At 35.5% G+C, this 15,831-nt stretch overlaps 1 protein-coding gene across 1 annotated transcript; it reads right to left on the bottom strand.

Annotated features, from left to right (window-relative positions):
- Positions 1-273: 273 nt before the first annotated feature.
- On the bottom strand, positions 274-8,144 carry LOC137959935 (F-box/LRR-repeat protein 4-like). Its single transcript, XM_068807360.1, has 8 exons — positions 7,794-8,144; positions 7,189-7,434; positions 4,329-4,735; positions 3,650-3,835; positions 3,227-3,419; positions 2,634-2,710; positions 1,496-1,646; positions 274-915 (listed from the first exon to the last, which is right to left on the bottom strand). The coding sequence occupies exons 1-8, from the start codon at positions 8,103-8,105 to the stop codon at positions 619-621; spliced, it is 1,869 nt and encodes a 622-aa protein (XP_068663461.1). The 5' UTR covers positions 8,106-8,144; the 3' UTR covers positions 274-618.
- Positions 8,145-15,831: the final 7,687 nt, after the last annotated feature.

Raw genomic sequence — 15,831 nt, 5'->3', positions numbered from 1 at the left:
TATTGAAAACAAAATTATGAATTATCCAATCACTCTGTTCTTGGTCGCAAAGAGGGTTAGAAATAGCTCTCTATCATTTGGTGCAAAAAGATAAAAAATATGAAAACAGCGACCAATTGAGATAACCGTTTGATCGAATGGCTAAGATAACCGTTTCATATGTTTCATACCAAATAATTTTTCGTATTAGAACAACCCTTGAATTATTGACAGAATTACGTATAATACATGTTTGGTGCTGCTTTTTTCAAAAAATTTAACTGTACACCTGCATTTTCTGCTGCAAAAATTAGCACTTCCTTCTTGAAACAAGAACTTATGACTACAGAAACAAAGAACCAGCTAAAAAAGAACAACGGCTTTTACAGGTATAATCTAATTCTCGCATGTACAACTGATTGGACTGCACAAACTTTGAAAGAACTGAAACTCTCACACCATTGTGATCCATCGTGAACTTTCTCATTTGGAGGAATGACTGGACTACAAGAATGAGACCAGTGCAGACAGCGGTCATCTGCACAGTCCCATAACAACCCTGAACCGATCAATTGCCACACATCAAAACCAAAACTGCTAGGGACCAGACTAAACCAGCCGCTCGCAGCAGATCTCAAGCTAAAGATCTACACACAAGAAGGAAAGGACGGACGCCGCTCTTCTCCGTGTTCTGTGGCTGACTTTCCACTTCTCTACCAGGACCCTCTTTATTCTGGGACAGCCAGATATCACTGTTGCAACTCCAGCAGCAGTCACTTTGGGGCAATAAACCATGTGGCAAGACTCAAGCCGGGTGCAGCCCTTGACAAGATGCTCTAAGCCATTGTCTGTTATCTGCCGACAATGTGACAGCACCACGTCTTTCAGCAAGGAACATCCTTCGCCCAATTCAGCCAGGGCCATATCACTTAGATACTGCAACAGAAGTAATGCCGCGTTAATTTGAAATCAGAAATCAGTTGCATCAATTAAATCTATAAAAAAGAAAGCTAATAAAGTACAATTATAATGGATGTGCCATCATTGTTTAAGGTATATCTTCCGGTGAGGAAAAAAGTCCGAAAGGTTGTCCGTTCAACATTCTTACAGGCTTTGAGGTGAAAGATAGGCCTGGATATCAATGGGAAAAACATTCTGTGACAAGTATATGAAACTTTTGTAGAGAAACATTAATGCTTTGTCTAACGCGAACAAGAAAAGCAGTTCTTTGAAAAAATGAAAGAAAAAAGCAAAAAATAACAAAGCTTCTTCTGGACTAAAGTATAGCTAAGAAAGACTCCAGTTTTTAATCAGCCTGTCTAACTTGCAAGAAGTTAAAATTGTAGTGAATATTGTTAACGTTAGTTGGTGAGAGTGAATAGCTGACAAGTGAAGACAGCAAATCATAACAAAAGACAAATTTACCACCATATGACACTGATCAATCAAGTTTTGAACCCCCTGAAACACATGTATGCACACAGATATAGCAATGGAGAAGCAGAATGAGAGAAACCTGCAGAACACTGACATCCAGGTGGACCAGTTGAGGACAGCCCCTTGCAATGGCAATCAATCCAGCATCACCAATTCTATGACAGCCACTGACATTCAGATGCTGTAAGGAACACCCCTGGCCAATTGCAATTAGGGCATCATTGCCAACCCTAACATTGCAAGGTGAAAGAAATCAGTGAGAAGAGGCACATAAAAGTCCCTCTGAACAGACCAACTAATAAAAACAGTGATGGAGAGGGCAAAGGAAGGAATTGTGAAATACAAAAACCCATTGAAACGCAAATATGGCATGGCATATACAATACATAAACAACCCCATTAGAGTAATGTAAACATTTATAAGGCAGAAAGAAGCACCAGATGAAATATTTTGAAATGACCAAGGGATGTCAGAAATTGGATAATACATAATCAAAGCATCTGATGAGACTGAAGGACACATTATAAAGATAATCTTGTTCAGTTAAACCGACTTCAAAACATTTTAAAACATTTTCTTCGTACATTTTTTTAACATCAAAGTCACCTTGAGATAGAAAGCTCCACTGAATCAGTTTGTGTAATCAAAGAAACCTGTTAGGTTTACCCCTTACATTTCTATTCTGGTAAAAGACACTATCCTCTTGGAATCTTACTACTCACGAAACCCACCGTCACATGCCTTCCCTTCACTTTCTAACTAAAAAAACAAGCATTGTAAAAGTCAAAGTTGGCGGATATGGATTGCCATGAGCAAGAAAAGTTCCCCTCGAAATTAGATGCCTACTGACCTCCCATTCCAAAAGACTCAAGGAACTACTTTAAAAATCATAGGTCCATTCAAAGATGAAAGATTGTAGAGAGTCCAAAACCTTTTAAGAAACTACATATGTTATACTCAATTAACATAATCTTGTCAGAGCTTGTCAAATTCCCTATGCATAATCTTCTCATCCAGATCTGTCCAATTCCCTATGCACAACATCATGTGTCAAAACACTTTAACAGAATAAGCTCATCAAAGAGAATTAGTAGTTTTATCGGCAAAGCAAGGATTCCAGATATTAGTGTCATGATAAAAAACAACGCAAGGACACTGGTCATATTATTTGCATTCTCTGCAGAGAAAAGGGGGAAAAAATGGAAGAAGATCTCACCTGTCGCAAAACCTGAGGCTTAAGTCTGTGAGTAACCTGCAATTCTCTCCCACAGAAATAATACCCTTATCTCCAATCTGCCAATGACAAAAGCTTGATGTGGATTGTTACACATTAATATCAAAGGGAAGAAGAAATGTACTGGTTCAGAGAATCTATGCTAGCCAAGATACAGATCAAATAGGCCAAGAAAGGAAGAAGGAGAATAACATAAAATAAACACAAAATAACACAGAAACTGTCTTTTCAAGTTCATAGTCTTAATTGTTTTACTAGCCAAGAAACAGATCAAATAGCCCAAGAAAGGAAGAAGGAGAATAACATAAAATAAACACAAAATAACACAGAAACTGTTTTTCAAGTTCATAGTCTTAATTGTATTACTGGTGAAGACATAACATCAATTGCATCTAAAGTGAAAATGATGATAATTGTCTGTTCTTGCACTCAAAAGATGTTGCTGTAGTAAATAAAGGAAGAACTAATTTCTCCATTGATAAAACAATATTAAAAGAGTCTATGTGTGTGACAGAGAGAGAGAGAGAGAGAGAGAGAGAGAGAGAGAAAGAGAGAATGTATTCATAAGAGCTTACATCATAACAACGACGAAGATGAAGTTTCTTCAAGTTCTTGCAACCCTGAGCTATGTGATAAATAGCATCATCCCCAATGCTTGAACAATCCACTAGGTGGAGCGCTTGGAGCAATTTGCAACCTCTACCAACTTCAAGAAGTGCATTATTACTTATCCTCTGGCAGTACAATAAAGATAACTCCAATAGGCCCCTGAATGCATAGCACATGGATAAAAACCATTTAGAGAGAGAGAGAGAGAGGTCAAGTAAGTGAAAGGTAGAGTTTAGAAGAGTTTTAAGTAACAGATAGATGACAAATGAGCCAATAAAAATAAAAAAAACTGCAGTGGAGATTGCAGAAGAAACCCAATGCAGTCAGATAGTGATAAACTGTTATCCATTCAATACATAAAGACCATTCAAAAGTGGAAGGGATCTTACGGGCATGACTTTCCAACAGATTCTAGTCCAAGTGTTCCAATGTTGTGGCAACCATTAACTTCAAGATGAGTTAATCCTCTGCAGCCAGTGGAAATGGCCTCAAGACTCTTGTCACTCAAGAAATAACAGTCACTCAAAGTAAGATTCTTTAGCTGCTTACACCCACTTCCAATTGCACAAAGGCTCCTGCAATATGTTAGCACCAGTGACTACTCAGTAACACGGAAAGCTTAAGAAGAAAAACACCAGAACTGAACATTGGAGAACAAATGTTTTCTTAATAACGTATGCTACTTGGACCACCTTATTGTACCTACACTATTGACCAACTCTGCAAAATATTTATCAGGCAGATGCTGGAATATGCAAAAATGTAACAGGCTAACAACTCGGAACTTCAACATTGGCAATCTTAACGTGATAGACATTTTTTACTGGCAGAAACGCAAACACCAAAAAAATTTCATGCCAAAACCTTCCATTCTCTACTCAGTTTTTTAGCTCTACAAATTGTTATTTGTGTTTTGCACTTCTAGTTTTAGAATCCACTTTTTATGAACTTAAAAAACAAAACAATAAGTGTTGCTTGATATTGCAAATATCAGTGACACCTATATCAATTTACTTCAAAGTTTTTCTAACAGGTATCATACAACAGAAAGCACATATGCCACTTGACCTGTCAGTGAATCTCTGGAAACTATACAGAGCCAATAATTCCAGAGCCAAACAGTATGTGCCCACAGCCTGCAGTACTTCATCTGTGACATTAATACACTGTAGTTTCAAAGCTTGCAAGGACAGGCATCCTTTCGCCACAGCAAGAACCCCTTCATTCTTAACAAATTCTGAATCAAGAGACAATGACTGTAAAGATTTGCAATGTAATCCCACTGCTTTCAGAGAGATGTCAGTAATCTTTGCACAAGCAGCTACACTGAGGGCCCTTAATGATTTTCCACAACCACTCGCCACTTTAGCCAATCCAGTGTCAGACAAGCCTTCACAAAAGCGCAAGTTCAAATCTTCAAGCTGCAGACAGCACTCCCCTACAGCTGCAAGACCTTGATCTCCAACATAGCAACCCTGCAACAAGTAAAATGTGATTGGAATGCTACAACCAACAAACAAGCCAAACTGAGTGATGGAGCTACTCAGCATTTGAGCCAGTTCAAGTTCCTAAACAAACAAATAGAAGGATCCATCAAAAGGAAAAGAGAAAACAAACAAAACAAATGAATCATCTTCCAGTAAGATATCACCGTTATGTTTTAAACATCAGAAATATTTAAACCTATCACAACTATCAATAAATAGATGGTATTAACTGAAAAAAAGATACTCAATGGCTTTTTTTCTGTATTTTTCAAAGGGTACGGCTAGTTTTATTTGAAACTCGGACATATGCCTACAATTTTTCATGTCTGCTTCAGAAAATTCAGAAGCTAATATCAATTCTATATAAACACCTTTTAAATAGAGAGAAAATAAAATATGAATAGAACTAAAATGTTTTGAAAGAAAAGGTTACAAGGAAAGGACAAAGGCAAGACAAGGGCATTAAATATGAAATCAGAATCCATTGGAGACAGCCAACAAGACAAGCACCAGCGCTAGGTTCAACTTAAAAACAATCAAAGGCAAAGATCAACACCATCAAACAGGGAGTCACTCAAACAAGACAACAAATTTTAACACTTTTTTTTTTTGAAAAAGGGCGTGTTCATTTAAACGCCTTTGAAAAAAATGGAATTTTCACACATTGAAAAAATGCTAGCATGGTAGGATTGTCAAGAGGCCCTAAAGGGGTCACATTCGGTCATCCAGTCAGCATTAAATTCTGCTGGATATAAGTTTCTCATCCAACTCAAATCTACATATGAAACCTGATAAGTCTGGAAATGAAATCAGAAATCAAAATATTATATGTAAGCTAAGCATAGAAACAGTTTCACATCCTAACGGATTCTTAGCACAGTCAGGAAGCTCTATCTCTTAGAAAGGACAATAATGTTCCACAGAAGCAGAGCATATTTTTTATATCTCTGCTCAAATAGAGGGGTCTTAGTATCAGATGTCAACATTGGGAAACTCAAGGAGCAGGCTGTTGAGACAAAAAGATCATGATAAGAAAAATTATGTTCCCCTTTACTGACATACCTAATGTAAACCTTCTAGATCCATGCACAGTAAATCAGGTCCAATGAGACAGATATTGTCACATCTACACACCTTTTAGACCCATACCGCTATATAGGAACATCCAACCACATCAAGTGATCCGTATCAAGCAAGAGGACAGTTGATTTCTTACTAATTTTGTTCCATCAAGCACTGAGATTTATTTCATTCCTCTAGTTTGTGCCTACTTCTCCAACCTCTTCGGAACAGAAAATATTACCTACGTTCTACACTTGTCAAAAAAAGGTTATAATCTTGCAAAATGGTGTATCACTTGCTTCATGTTGATAAAATTGCTCAGTGATGCAGTCAGACATCGCAAAGACTGTTCCACTGAAATAAGTTTTCTACTATTGAGACTTGACAGTGAAGCATCATATTTAGATCCATAGTTTGTTGAGGTACCATCTCGTTGCAAAGAAGAGAACTGAGGAGATGATTAGGCTAATAATTGGGGTGGGAATATCACTTTGAAACATTTATTATTAGTTCAAAACAAAAGATTGATAATTAGGGGCCATATCAAAGCTTTCAACAAAGCATACTAAATTTGAAGAAAGGAAGAAGAAAAAAAATTTTAAATGCATCAAGAATATGTCTAAAGATTGTTATATGACATCGCACATTGGAGGAGTTCAATCAGAGAGGAAGCAGATGAAGAAAAACAATCTCTACCAGAAGTGTGGATTTAGAGGAAGTTACACAGTAAGCCTAGTTTTGCTTCCACAATTGTTTACTTGCATGTACTTTGAATTTTTTTGTACTCTCTTTCCACTAACCGAGCAGCATTACAATACAAAACTATTCTAAAGATATGTAGCAAAAATACTTGGCTTAGTTCTTTCTTTCCTTCACCTTTTTGAAGGTGTTTTTTGACCTTTAACTTTATAACAATGACAAAGATTATTCTTTGACTTGATGATAGAGACAAAAAATCAACTAAATAAGCATCTACACATTCAAACATATAGCTCCTTTTTAAGTCAGCACACAGGAACAACTGAGTGGAACATTTGCACCTTTTTTATGTCATTTTCTGTAGGCCGAATTGCTGATTTAAATTTTATTCATACACCCTTAAGGTGAAAAGAAAGACAAAAAATCCAAAACACAGAATACCCACTAAAAAATAAATAGATGTAGGCATTCATCATCAACTATAACCTATACCGGTCCAGGTCGAAGGAGATGGACATTGCTAACAGTAAAGACATGATAAAGCAGCCTCTAAATTGAAATTTTCCCAAGATCATGTAATAAAAAGTAGGATATTAAGACAACTTAGCATATAACAATAACCTTATCCACTATACAGGGGCTCATAATCTCAGAGTAGAAATATTCTAGGATGAATATACCTGCAAGTCTAAGGATTTCAATGTTGCACAGTTAACTGCAATCGATATCAATCCAGCACTTGTCACATTAGAACACCAAATCAAGCTTAGCTTTTCCAGTCTAGTACAGCCCTTAGCAAGAACAGTCAGACCATCATCAGATAAACTAGTTGATTCTAAGCTGCTTCCTCCAGATCCATTGTTTCCAACGAATGAAGGAAACTTTGAAGATGAGCACTTAATTTCACCAACCCGAGATTTTTTCCTCTGCATAGAAAATAAATGAGTTCCCTCTAGAAATGCAAGATATGATACGAAAGTGATAATAGCATTTAAACTATTTTCTCAGTCAAAGAGTTTGCATAGGTTAGGTCAATCTATTTGAGAAGTTAAATTTAAAGAGGAAAATCCAAGACACCAGAACTGTTCAACATGAATGTTCCTCTTTTTTCCTAATTAAGAAGCCTTTTTTCAGTATCATAAAAAGCATCAATGTTCCGGAGATCATATAAATGAACAAACGGTTTCTCTCACTAAGCTAATCCCCAGAAAACGAAATGAGATTTAGCAATGCCCGTTCCTATGTAATCAAATTGGAGGAAGAAAATTGAAGGAAATGAACTTACACGATTATTGGAGAGTTGAAGACCCTGCCGTGGGGAGAATCCAGAGGGGAAAAGTGAGGAAACGGTGAGCCTCTCGTCGATGTAAACGTTACGAACCTCTTCGAAACGCCGGAGCATCAAAGCCATGTACTCGTCAGGACAACCGGAAGCACCGATGCGGACCGTGCGGCGAGAGGCGCGCTCAAGTATTAGCCAGCGCTTACAGACGAGAGAGATTGCATCACAGGAGGACTTGGAGGCGTCGAGGCGAAGGAAGATGTCGGAGAGGAGTTCGTCGGGGAGGATGGTATTGATGAGATCACGGCCTCTCATCGCCAGTCAGTGCAAAAGTATTCCAGGAGAATTTTGGGGAAAGAGTGAAGGGAATGGGCGGGGGTTCGCCTTCGACCCATCTATTTATTGTACCAGCATCGCGGCATTGAGGTTGCATCAAGCCGAGCCGAGCCGAACTTCGTCTCGAGCCAAAAATTATTATCGAGCTTGAGCTTAAAAATTTTAACTAAGTTCGAGTCGAGCTTGAGCTTCAATATATATTTAAAAATTTTTAAAAAATATATATAAAATTATGCATATATTTTACATAAAATTAGGCATGACCTCTACATAAAATTGGGTATAACCTATATATATAATACATGTATAAGATTGGGTATGACCTCTACTTAAAATTGAGCATAATCTATATATATAATACTTATATAAAATTCGGTATGACTTCTACTTAAAATTGGGCATAATCTATATACATAATACCTACATAAACATTTCATAAACACTCCATAAAATTGTCTATACATTTCATAAATACTCCATAAAATTGTTTATACACTCCATAAAATAGTCTAAACACTCCATACATTGTATAACATTATGAATAAACTCCGTACAATAATCAAACACAACAAAATTAAATGAAATATCACTATCAATTTACAATCACCCAAATAAAACTATAAATCCTTTAAATAAAATCTTATTACTATTAGAGACTTACTAAAAAAATTACAAGAAATATTTTAAATTTTTCTTACGAAAGTTAAATGGACCTCTTATTGCCTTTTATAAGGAAATAAATAAAAATTAATATTATTATACATATCGATAAATTTTTAATTAAATAAAATATCAAACACACAATTGCTATGAAAATTGTCTCATGTTAAAAGTATTATATCATCAACTGTCAAATACTTATTCAAAAATTTTCTATACGGTTTTCTAGCCCATCTTGGCAAGAAAATTTTACTTAGAAAATTATATGATTTTTTAACAAGAATTTATAATTAGAAAAATATTTTCAAAAAACATGAGGCACTAATGGTCCCTATATTTCTACTAAAAATGTATTTTCAACATTTATTGACAAACCCACTAATAGTCTATAGAAACGTATTTCTACTAAAATATATTTTCAATTTCTTCATAAGTCATGAGGAAGGAACATAAGAGTTTTTTTTTCCTTGTTTATGATCTCGCACGTAGGGGAGGTTTCGAATAAATTATATATAAAATTATGCATACATTTAAAAAAAAATGAAAGGGGAAGTTCAGGATTGAATTTCAATAATGGATTAAAATGCACCAATATTAATCTTTTTTACTCACAATTGTTGTCTAGCTTATTCTGTAATTTTTTAATCTGGCTATAAATTTACTATGGTCTCCTTAGTGCCCCTAGATGAAAATTTATATTCTAGGAAAAACTAGAAATATTTTTTCTATGATACATATTCCCAAAAAAAACTTTAAATAAAATCCTATTACTTTTAGTGACTTATTAGAAAATTAAAAAAAAATATTTTAAAATTTTCTTAGGAAAGTTAAATGGACCTTTTATTGCATCTTCTAGGGAAATAAATAAAATTAATAATCAATCTAATATATTATTATACTTATTGATAAATTTTTAATCAAATAAAATGTCAAACACAAAATTGCAATGAAAATTGCTTCATGCTAAAAGTATTACAGCATAAATATTTATTCAATTTTTTTATACAGTTTTCTACCCCATCTTGGTAGGAAAATCTTAGTTAGAAAATTATATGATTTTTAATAAGAATTTTTAATTAGAAAAATATTTAAAAAAAAACACGAGACACTAATAGTTCATAGAAACTTATTTCTATAAAATTTATTTTTAATTTTTTCAAAAGCTATGAGGAAGAAGAGCTTAAGGAATTTTTTTTTTTTTACTTTATGATCTCGCACGTTCGAAATCATTTTCGCGTGGGGGAGGGGGCAGAATATTTCTCCCCTGGTTTTAGTTTTTCGCCGAGACGATGAGGAGGAAGGGGGTTACGACGCCGGGGAGGACCTATCGTCGGGGATGACGGTTGTGACGGAGTCAGCGGAGACAGAAGCGGTGGTGACGAAAACAAAGGCGACGGCGAGGAGAGGAAGAAATCGAACGGACGACCACAGAGGTGGCGACAACAGCCGACGGGGGGGGGGGGGGGGGCTCGACGGTGACGAGGGGAGGAAAAAAATCCCCCCCCCTCGCTCTCGCTCACACTCCCCCTCTCCCGACCCGATACCGATCCCGACTCACCTCGAGCCGGCTCGCGAGTCGACAAACTGAACCTGGCTTCGGTCGAGCTCGACTCGTTAAGGTAAACAAGCTGATTTCAGAGCTCGAGCTCGATAGATAACGAGTCAAATAGAGCCAGTACCGAGCCGAACTTGAGCCGCTCGCGAGCTGGCTTGGTTCGAAGCCACCCCTTCCACGACCCCTAGCCAGAGGAAGATGGGCCCTTTCTTCTTTCTTGGTTTCGAAATCTAATAAAATCTCTAAAATAAGAAAAAAAATTAACCATTTTAATGAAATCCACTAATACTGGTTACTTAAATTAACTATAATCCTCTAATAACTGTTCCATCCATAGAATTTGTGCACAACAACTTCTAGCTATTTTGTAATTCGCTTTGGTGGTAGATAGAGCCACGAAATGTTGTTTCTTGGAAAGCCAAGAAACTAACCTATTACCTAGCAATTAGCAACTTCCACTAGTACTTTTTCTCTCAATTCTATAAATGGCAAAATCGGCATTAAAGTTACCCTATTAAGCCTATGATTGAGGTGTTTGAGTACCAAAGTCTTAAGTTAGGTGTTCCAAGTAAGTATAAAAAATCCTCTTTTCAACCACTGGGTGTAATTTGTTGAAGATAAGAACTCCAACTTGAGGGGGAGTGTTGAAGATAAGATAGATCCGAAGATAAGGGGATCAACTGATAAGAAGAAAGGATTTTGTGATTAAGATTAAAAATTTGTAATTTGAATTTAAACGGGATAAACTCCCTTATAAATATGTAAATTTGATTTGTATTTTATCATCAGAATATACAAAAAAAATTTAATATAATTCTCTAGGGTCGGATTGGAACCTAGCACATAGGAAAATTGAAAACATGATGTTTGACCTACTAGTTGTCACTCATATTAGAGACCAGACTTCTATATAAATTTTGGTCTATAGTCTATTTCAGTTATCTGATTCTAATTTCAAGGATGAATTCATGGGCTTCAAATTTTCCACATTGAACTTCTTGAAAAGTCCCTTTGTGTACTTGGACTAATTTATGAAGGTTCGATTTTTGTTTGAATCACTTTTAAGGAAGAACGATAGTTCACCCATTAAACTCATTTGAAATTTATTTTTCATTACTTTAACAAATCCATTGCGTAGTAAGGTGTTTGTAGAGCCAAAAATAATAACATCAATATAAATTTGGACAATAATCAAGTCTTGCTCATAATTCTTAGTGAACAAGGTTTTATTTACATCTTTTTTGTAACATTTTTCTCTAATAATTCACTAAGGCTCTGCTAGTGCCTTTTCTAAGAAGCGTTGACAAGACATTTCTAGTAGAAATATGTGTTTGAGGACCATTAGTGTCTTATGTTTCTTGGAAACACTTTTCTAGCTGAAAATTCTTACCTAAAAAATTATATGATTTTCCAGCCAAGATTGGGCTGGAAAACCATATGGATTTATTTCCTAGGAAAAATGCACTAACAAGCCCAATTAATTTTCTTGGGAAATTTTTAAAAATTTTCATATAATTTCCTAGTGAGGCACTAGTAGGATTTTATTTGACGGTTTCTTGAAATTGTGTACCCTAGAAAAATATTTTTTGCTTTTACTGGGATATAAATTTCCAACTAGGGCACTAACGGGGCCTAAGTCTTTCGTACCAGGTTGTAGGCTCCTTAGGGGGTTCTTCTTGGTTGTCCATGTTGTGGGTGGGTTCTCATAAAAAAATTGCTCTTGAGGTTGGGAAGCCTTTAATGATTCAAGAGGAGTTTCTTAGAAATTGGAGTTGATGTTGCATTTGGTGAATCTGATTCATCAAATTCAACGTGTCGCAACTCCTCAACTCACATAGTAATTTTATTATAAATTCTATAAGTTTTGCTATGAGATGAATAACCTAGCAAAGTTGCTACATCAGCCCTTGAGTCAAACTACCCTATTCTTTCATTTGGTTCTCTGCGTATTAATAGTTTACATCCAAAGGTTCTGAAGTAGTTTATGTTGGGAAGGGTGCCAGTATATAATTCATAATGAGCCTAATGATTACTCAATTTACAATATAGAAAGTTGTATAGCTTCGACCCAAATTTTGTGAAACAAGTTGTATACATGGAGCATAGACTTCCATTTTAATCGAGGTTCAATTTTTCCTCTCAATAACACCATGTGGTTGAGGAGTTCTAGGAACTGAAAATTTATGGTCTATATTAGGTTGAGGTTAATACTCCTCAAATTGTGAGCTTTCAAATTCTCCTCATGATCACTCCTAATTTTGATGATGTTAAAAATTATTCTTTTAGTACTTTTTTACATAGTTTGGTGAAGGCTAAAAAAATCCACCCGTGTTGACTAGAAATTTTACCTAAGTGAACCTAGAGTAATCATCCACTACCACCAAGGTGTGGCATTTTTCGTTCCAACATGTTGAAGTGGTCTTGTGGTAGAGTCTTACATTCTAGATTTAAATGAGGCTTTGTGTTGATTTCCAAGTTCGCAAGCATCACTAGGTTTTTCCCTTATAAATTTTTGGTCTGGTAGTCCTCCCACTAAATTCTTCTTTGTCAATTTGTTCAAGGAATCTATACTTATTTGTTCTAGTCGTATGTGTCATAGCCAAGACTCATTTAAGTTAGCGCATAAGCCTATAGTACTAATAGAGGGTAATTCCAAAATGTTGTCAAGGTACACAATTTTGTTCCTATGACCCTCTAACACAATCTCATCATTTTCATTTTGTAGAATGCATTTATCTTTTTGAATGAGACTATGTTACCTTTGTCACAAAATTGACTTATGCTAAACAAGTCATACATCAACCCTTCTACATAATATACATCTGAAAAAAAAGAGTTGGATTATATATTTTACCAATTCCTAACATGAGCTCCATGTTTTGGTATAAGATCCATGAACTTCTTTTTATTACTGGTCATGCACCTTGAGCACCCATTATCCAAGATCCATATGATCTTTGTGCCTTGGACCAAAGACATACCTTCAAGAGAGAAATGACAACCCTCCCAGGTCCCTACCAAAGTGGTCCCTTTGGGAAAACATTACCCATAGCATACTCCATGGATAACAAAATTTGTTTGCCCTTTTGATTTTTGGGTAGCATTAATGTTTTCCTTAGATTTTGGTACCCAACTTTGTTTTAGACCATACTTATTTCTCAATATGCATATGTGTGCATAATGTCCTAATTGAGCATCTAACATGAGGCATGGGTTTATATGCATGGATATGACTTCTCTTATTCTTCTCACAGTGCCTTCTTGGTACACTCTTGTGAGAAGAGATATTTTTGAGCTTTTTCTCTAACTCAATGTATTTCTTTTTAGATTTGAGCGTATCACAAGCATTGTCCAGAAGGTCATCATTAGCTTCCTTAAGGGTGTCCACTTCACCATTAAGCTTGACAATTTCTTGCTTTTGTGTATCACAAATTTCTTTATATTTATTCAAGCTACTAACATATTTTTCAAGTAATTCTTAAAGTTCATGCTCAAAATCAAAGTTACTTTCCTCTTCCATTGTGGAGTTATCATCTTCTTGTTCCGTGAGTCTCATATAGCTTTCTTATTCTTCAGAATGGTTGGATTCTTCTTCCATGGCATCCCAACTTGAGGTCAACACATTTTTCTTTTTGCTCTTGGGATCATTGCTTGAAGATGGCGATCTTTTGTTCCTTCTATGCCTACCTTACCACACTCGAAACAAATTTCAATCCTTTTAAAAGATTTATATTTGTTACCTGACCTCTCCTAGGTTTCTTTTTCATGTACATCTTTTGTAGGTGTGTAGTAATGAAGCTCACTTCACTGGAGCTTTCTTCACTAGTACACTCATTGAAATACAATTTTGCCTTAAGAACATTGTTTTTCCTTTTAGGTTGTTCTTCCTTTTCTTTTGGTTCAATTTCATAAGTTTGGAGGACACCTAACAATTGTTCTAAGCTCATAGTCTTAAAGTTAACATTCTCATGAATGACGGTTTTTCTCATGTTCCATGACTTTGGAAGTGCCTTATCATGTGTTCTATAGAGGGAACTTTCTTCCCCGAGGATGTTCAACTGATTGATAATATGAATGGATCTAGAGTTTATGTCATATTGACTCAACTGATTTCATCTTGAATTCATCATATTGGGCAACCAATAGGCTGGTTCTAGAGTCCTTGACCCTGGTAGTTCCCTCACGGGTCACTTCCAACTTGTCCTCAATATCCTTTGTGATTTTGTAAGGCGAGACCATATTGAACTTATTTGGTCCTAAGGCACACAAGAGTAAATCGATAGCCTTAGAGTTAGTTCTAAGATGCTCTTTATCTTCCTAGTGAGTTCTCTAAATTCCTTGGATACATTTTCCCTGTCAATCATTTTGTGAGGGTCAACGGGTTCATTCTTTGTGACATGTTATATGTTGCAATCCATAGATTGAAGGAATGATTCATTCTTACCTCCCAATAGACATAATTTGTTTCACTTAACATTAGGGGATGGTTAGCGGATTACCCTTCGATCAAAAACATCTTGTCAAGAGATTATATTGAAATAAATTGAATTGAATCAAATGTAATTTTGGATAATAAATGATTTAGTCCTATTATAATTCCAATTATTGGCCCAAGTAGTGTCTCAAGGGGGCGTTTAATTGAGGATGAAATTAAAATTTAAGTGTTTGTAGTAGTAAATAAATAAAAATACCATCAAACACCCTCAACCACAAGGAGGCCAAGATTTTTTGTTATCGATATTTCCCTAGCTGTAATCATTGCCCAATAACCCTTGCTCAAGAAAAAAATCACTAATTATGCTATAGTATCCAAAATTACAAAGAGAATATCCGGCTCTCTTTAAGCGGTCTTCTCCTATTAAGCATAAAGCTTCCCATCCTTAGAGCACATGAATGAAAATATATGAGAGCTTTTATTGAACTAAGAAATTTTAGAGCTTTTAAAGAATTTAGAAAGATTTAGTAACTTTAGAATTTCAAGTTTAAGAAACTTTGATGAAAGCTATGTTATGCAAGTAAATGCTCCATAATTGCTCTCCAACAAGATTGAGAGCCTATTTATTTATAAGATTCCTACTGTAAATAATAATATTTTTTACAAAAATGCAAAAAATGTTGATCGATCAACATAAAGGCAGGGTTGATCTATCATTTATAATTACTATATTTTTTGAGTTCCCAAAGCATAATGATCGATTAAGGTTTCTATAGTTGTTGTTATGATGGATCTTCTACATTATAAAACATACTCATATGAAGAAAAAACAAATACTCCGATTTAGTCTCAAGCTTCGATAAGAATTTCTAGCTAGAAAAGTGTTTCTAGGAAACATATTTTTATTAGAAATAACTTTCCCATGTTTGACCGTACGTGTATGGGGGATATGTTTGACCTCAACCGCAAATTGAATTCACGGATGGTCCATGCTTCCCAATAAACACCAGTACCGGACAATAAAGCGCATAAAAATGGAAACTTGACAGAAAAAA

This window comes from Aristolochia californica, unplaced genomic scaffold, assembly GCF_029961685.1.
Source record: "Aristolochia californica isolate CCGP_79_NKW_82.1479 unplaced genomic scaffold, dmAriCali1.0.hap1 SCAF_3, whole genome shotgun sequence".
Classification (NCBI taxonomy): domain Eukaryota; kingdom Viridiplantae; phylum Streptophyta; class Magnoliopsida; order Piperales; family Aristolochiaceae; genus Aristolochia; species Aristolochia californica.
The sequence above is the reverse complement of the archived record's forward strand: the minus strand, read 5'-3'. Positions and strand labels throughout refer to the sequence as shown.

Bases quoted from the DNA above. Each gene is read 5' to 3' on its own strand.
- LOC137959935 (XM_068807360.1), bottom strand. From the start codon at position 8,105: ATGAGAGGCCGTGATCTCATCAATACCATCCTCCCCGACGAACTCCTC. The intron at 7,435-7,793 runs GTAAGTTCATTT...TTTTCTATGCAG, and splicing joins TTCAACTCTCCAATAATCGT to AGGAAAAAATCTCGGGTTGG. The intron at 1,647-2,633 runs GTGAGATCTTCT...TTGCAATGTTAG, and splicing joins AGCCTCAGGTTTTGCGACAG to GGTTGGCAATGATGCCCTAA.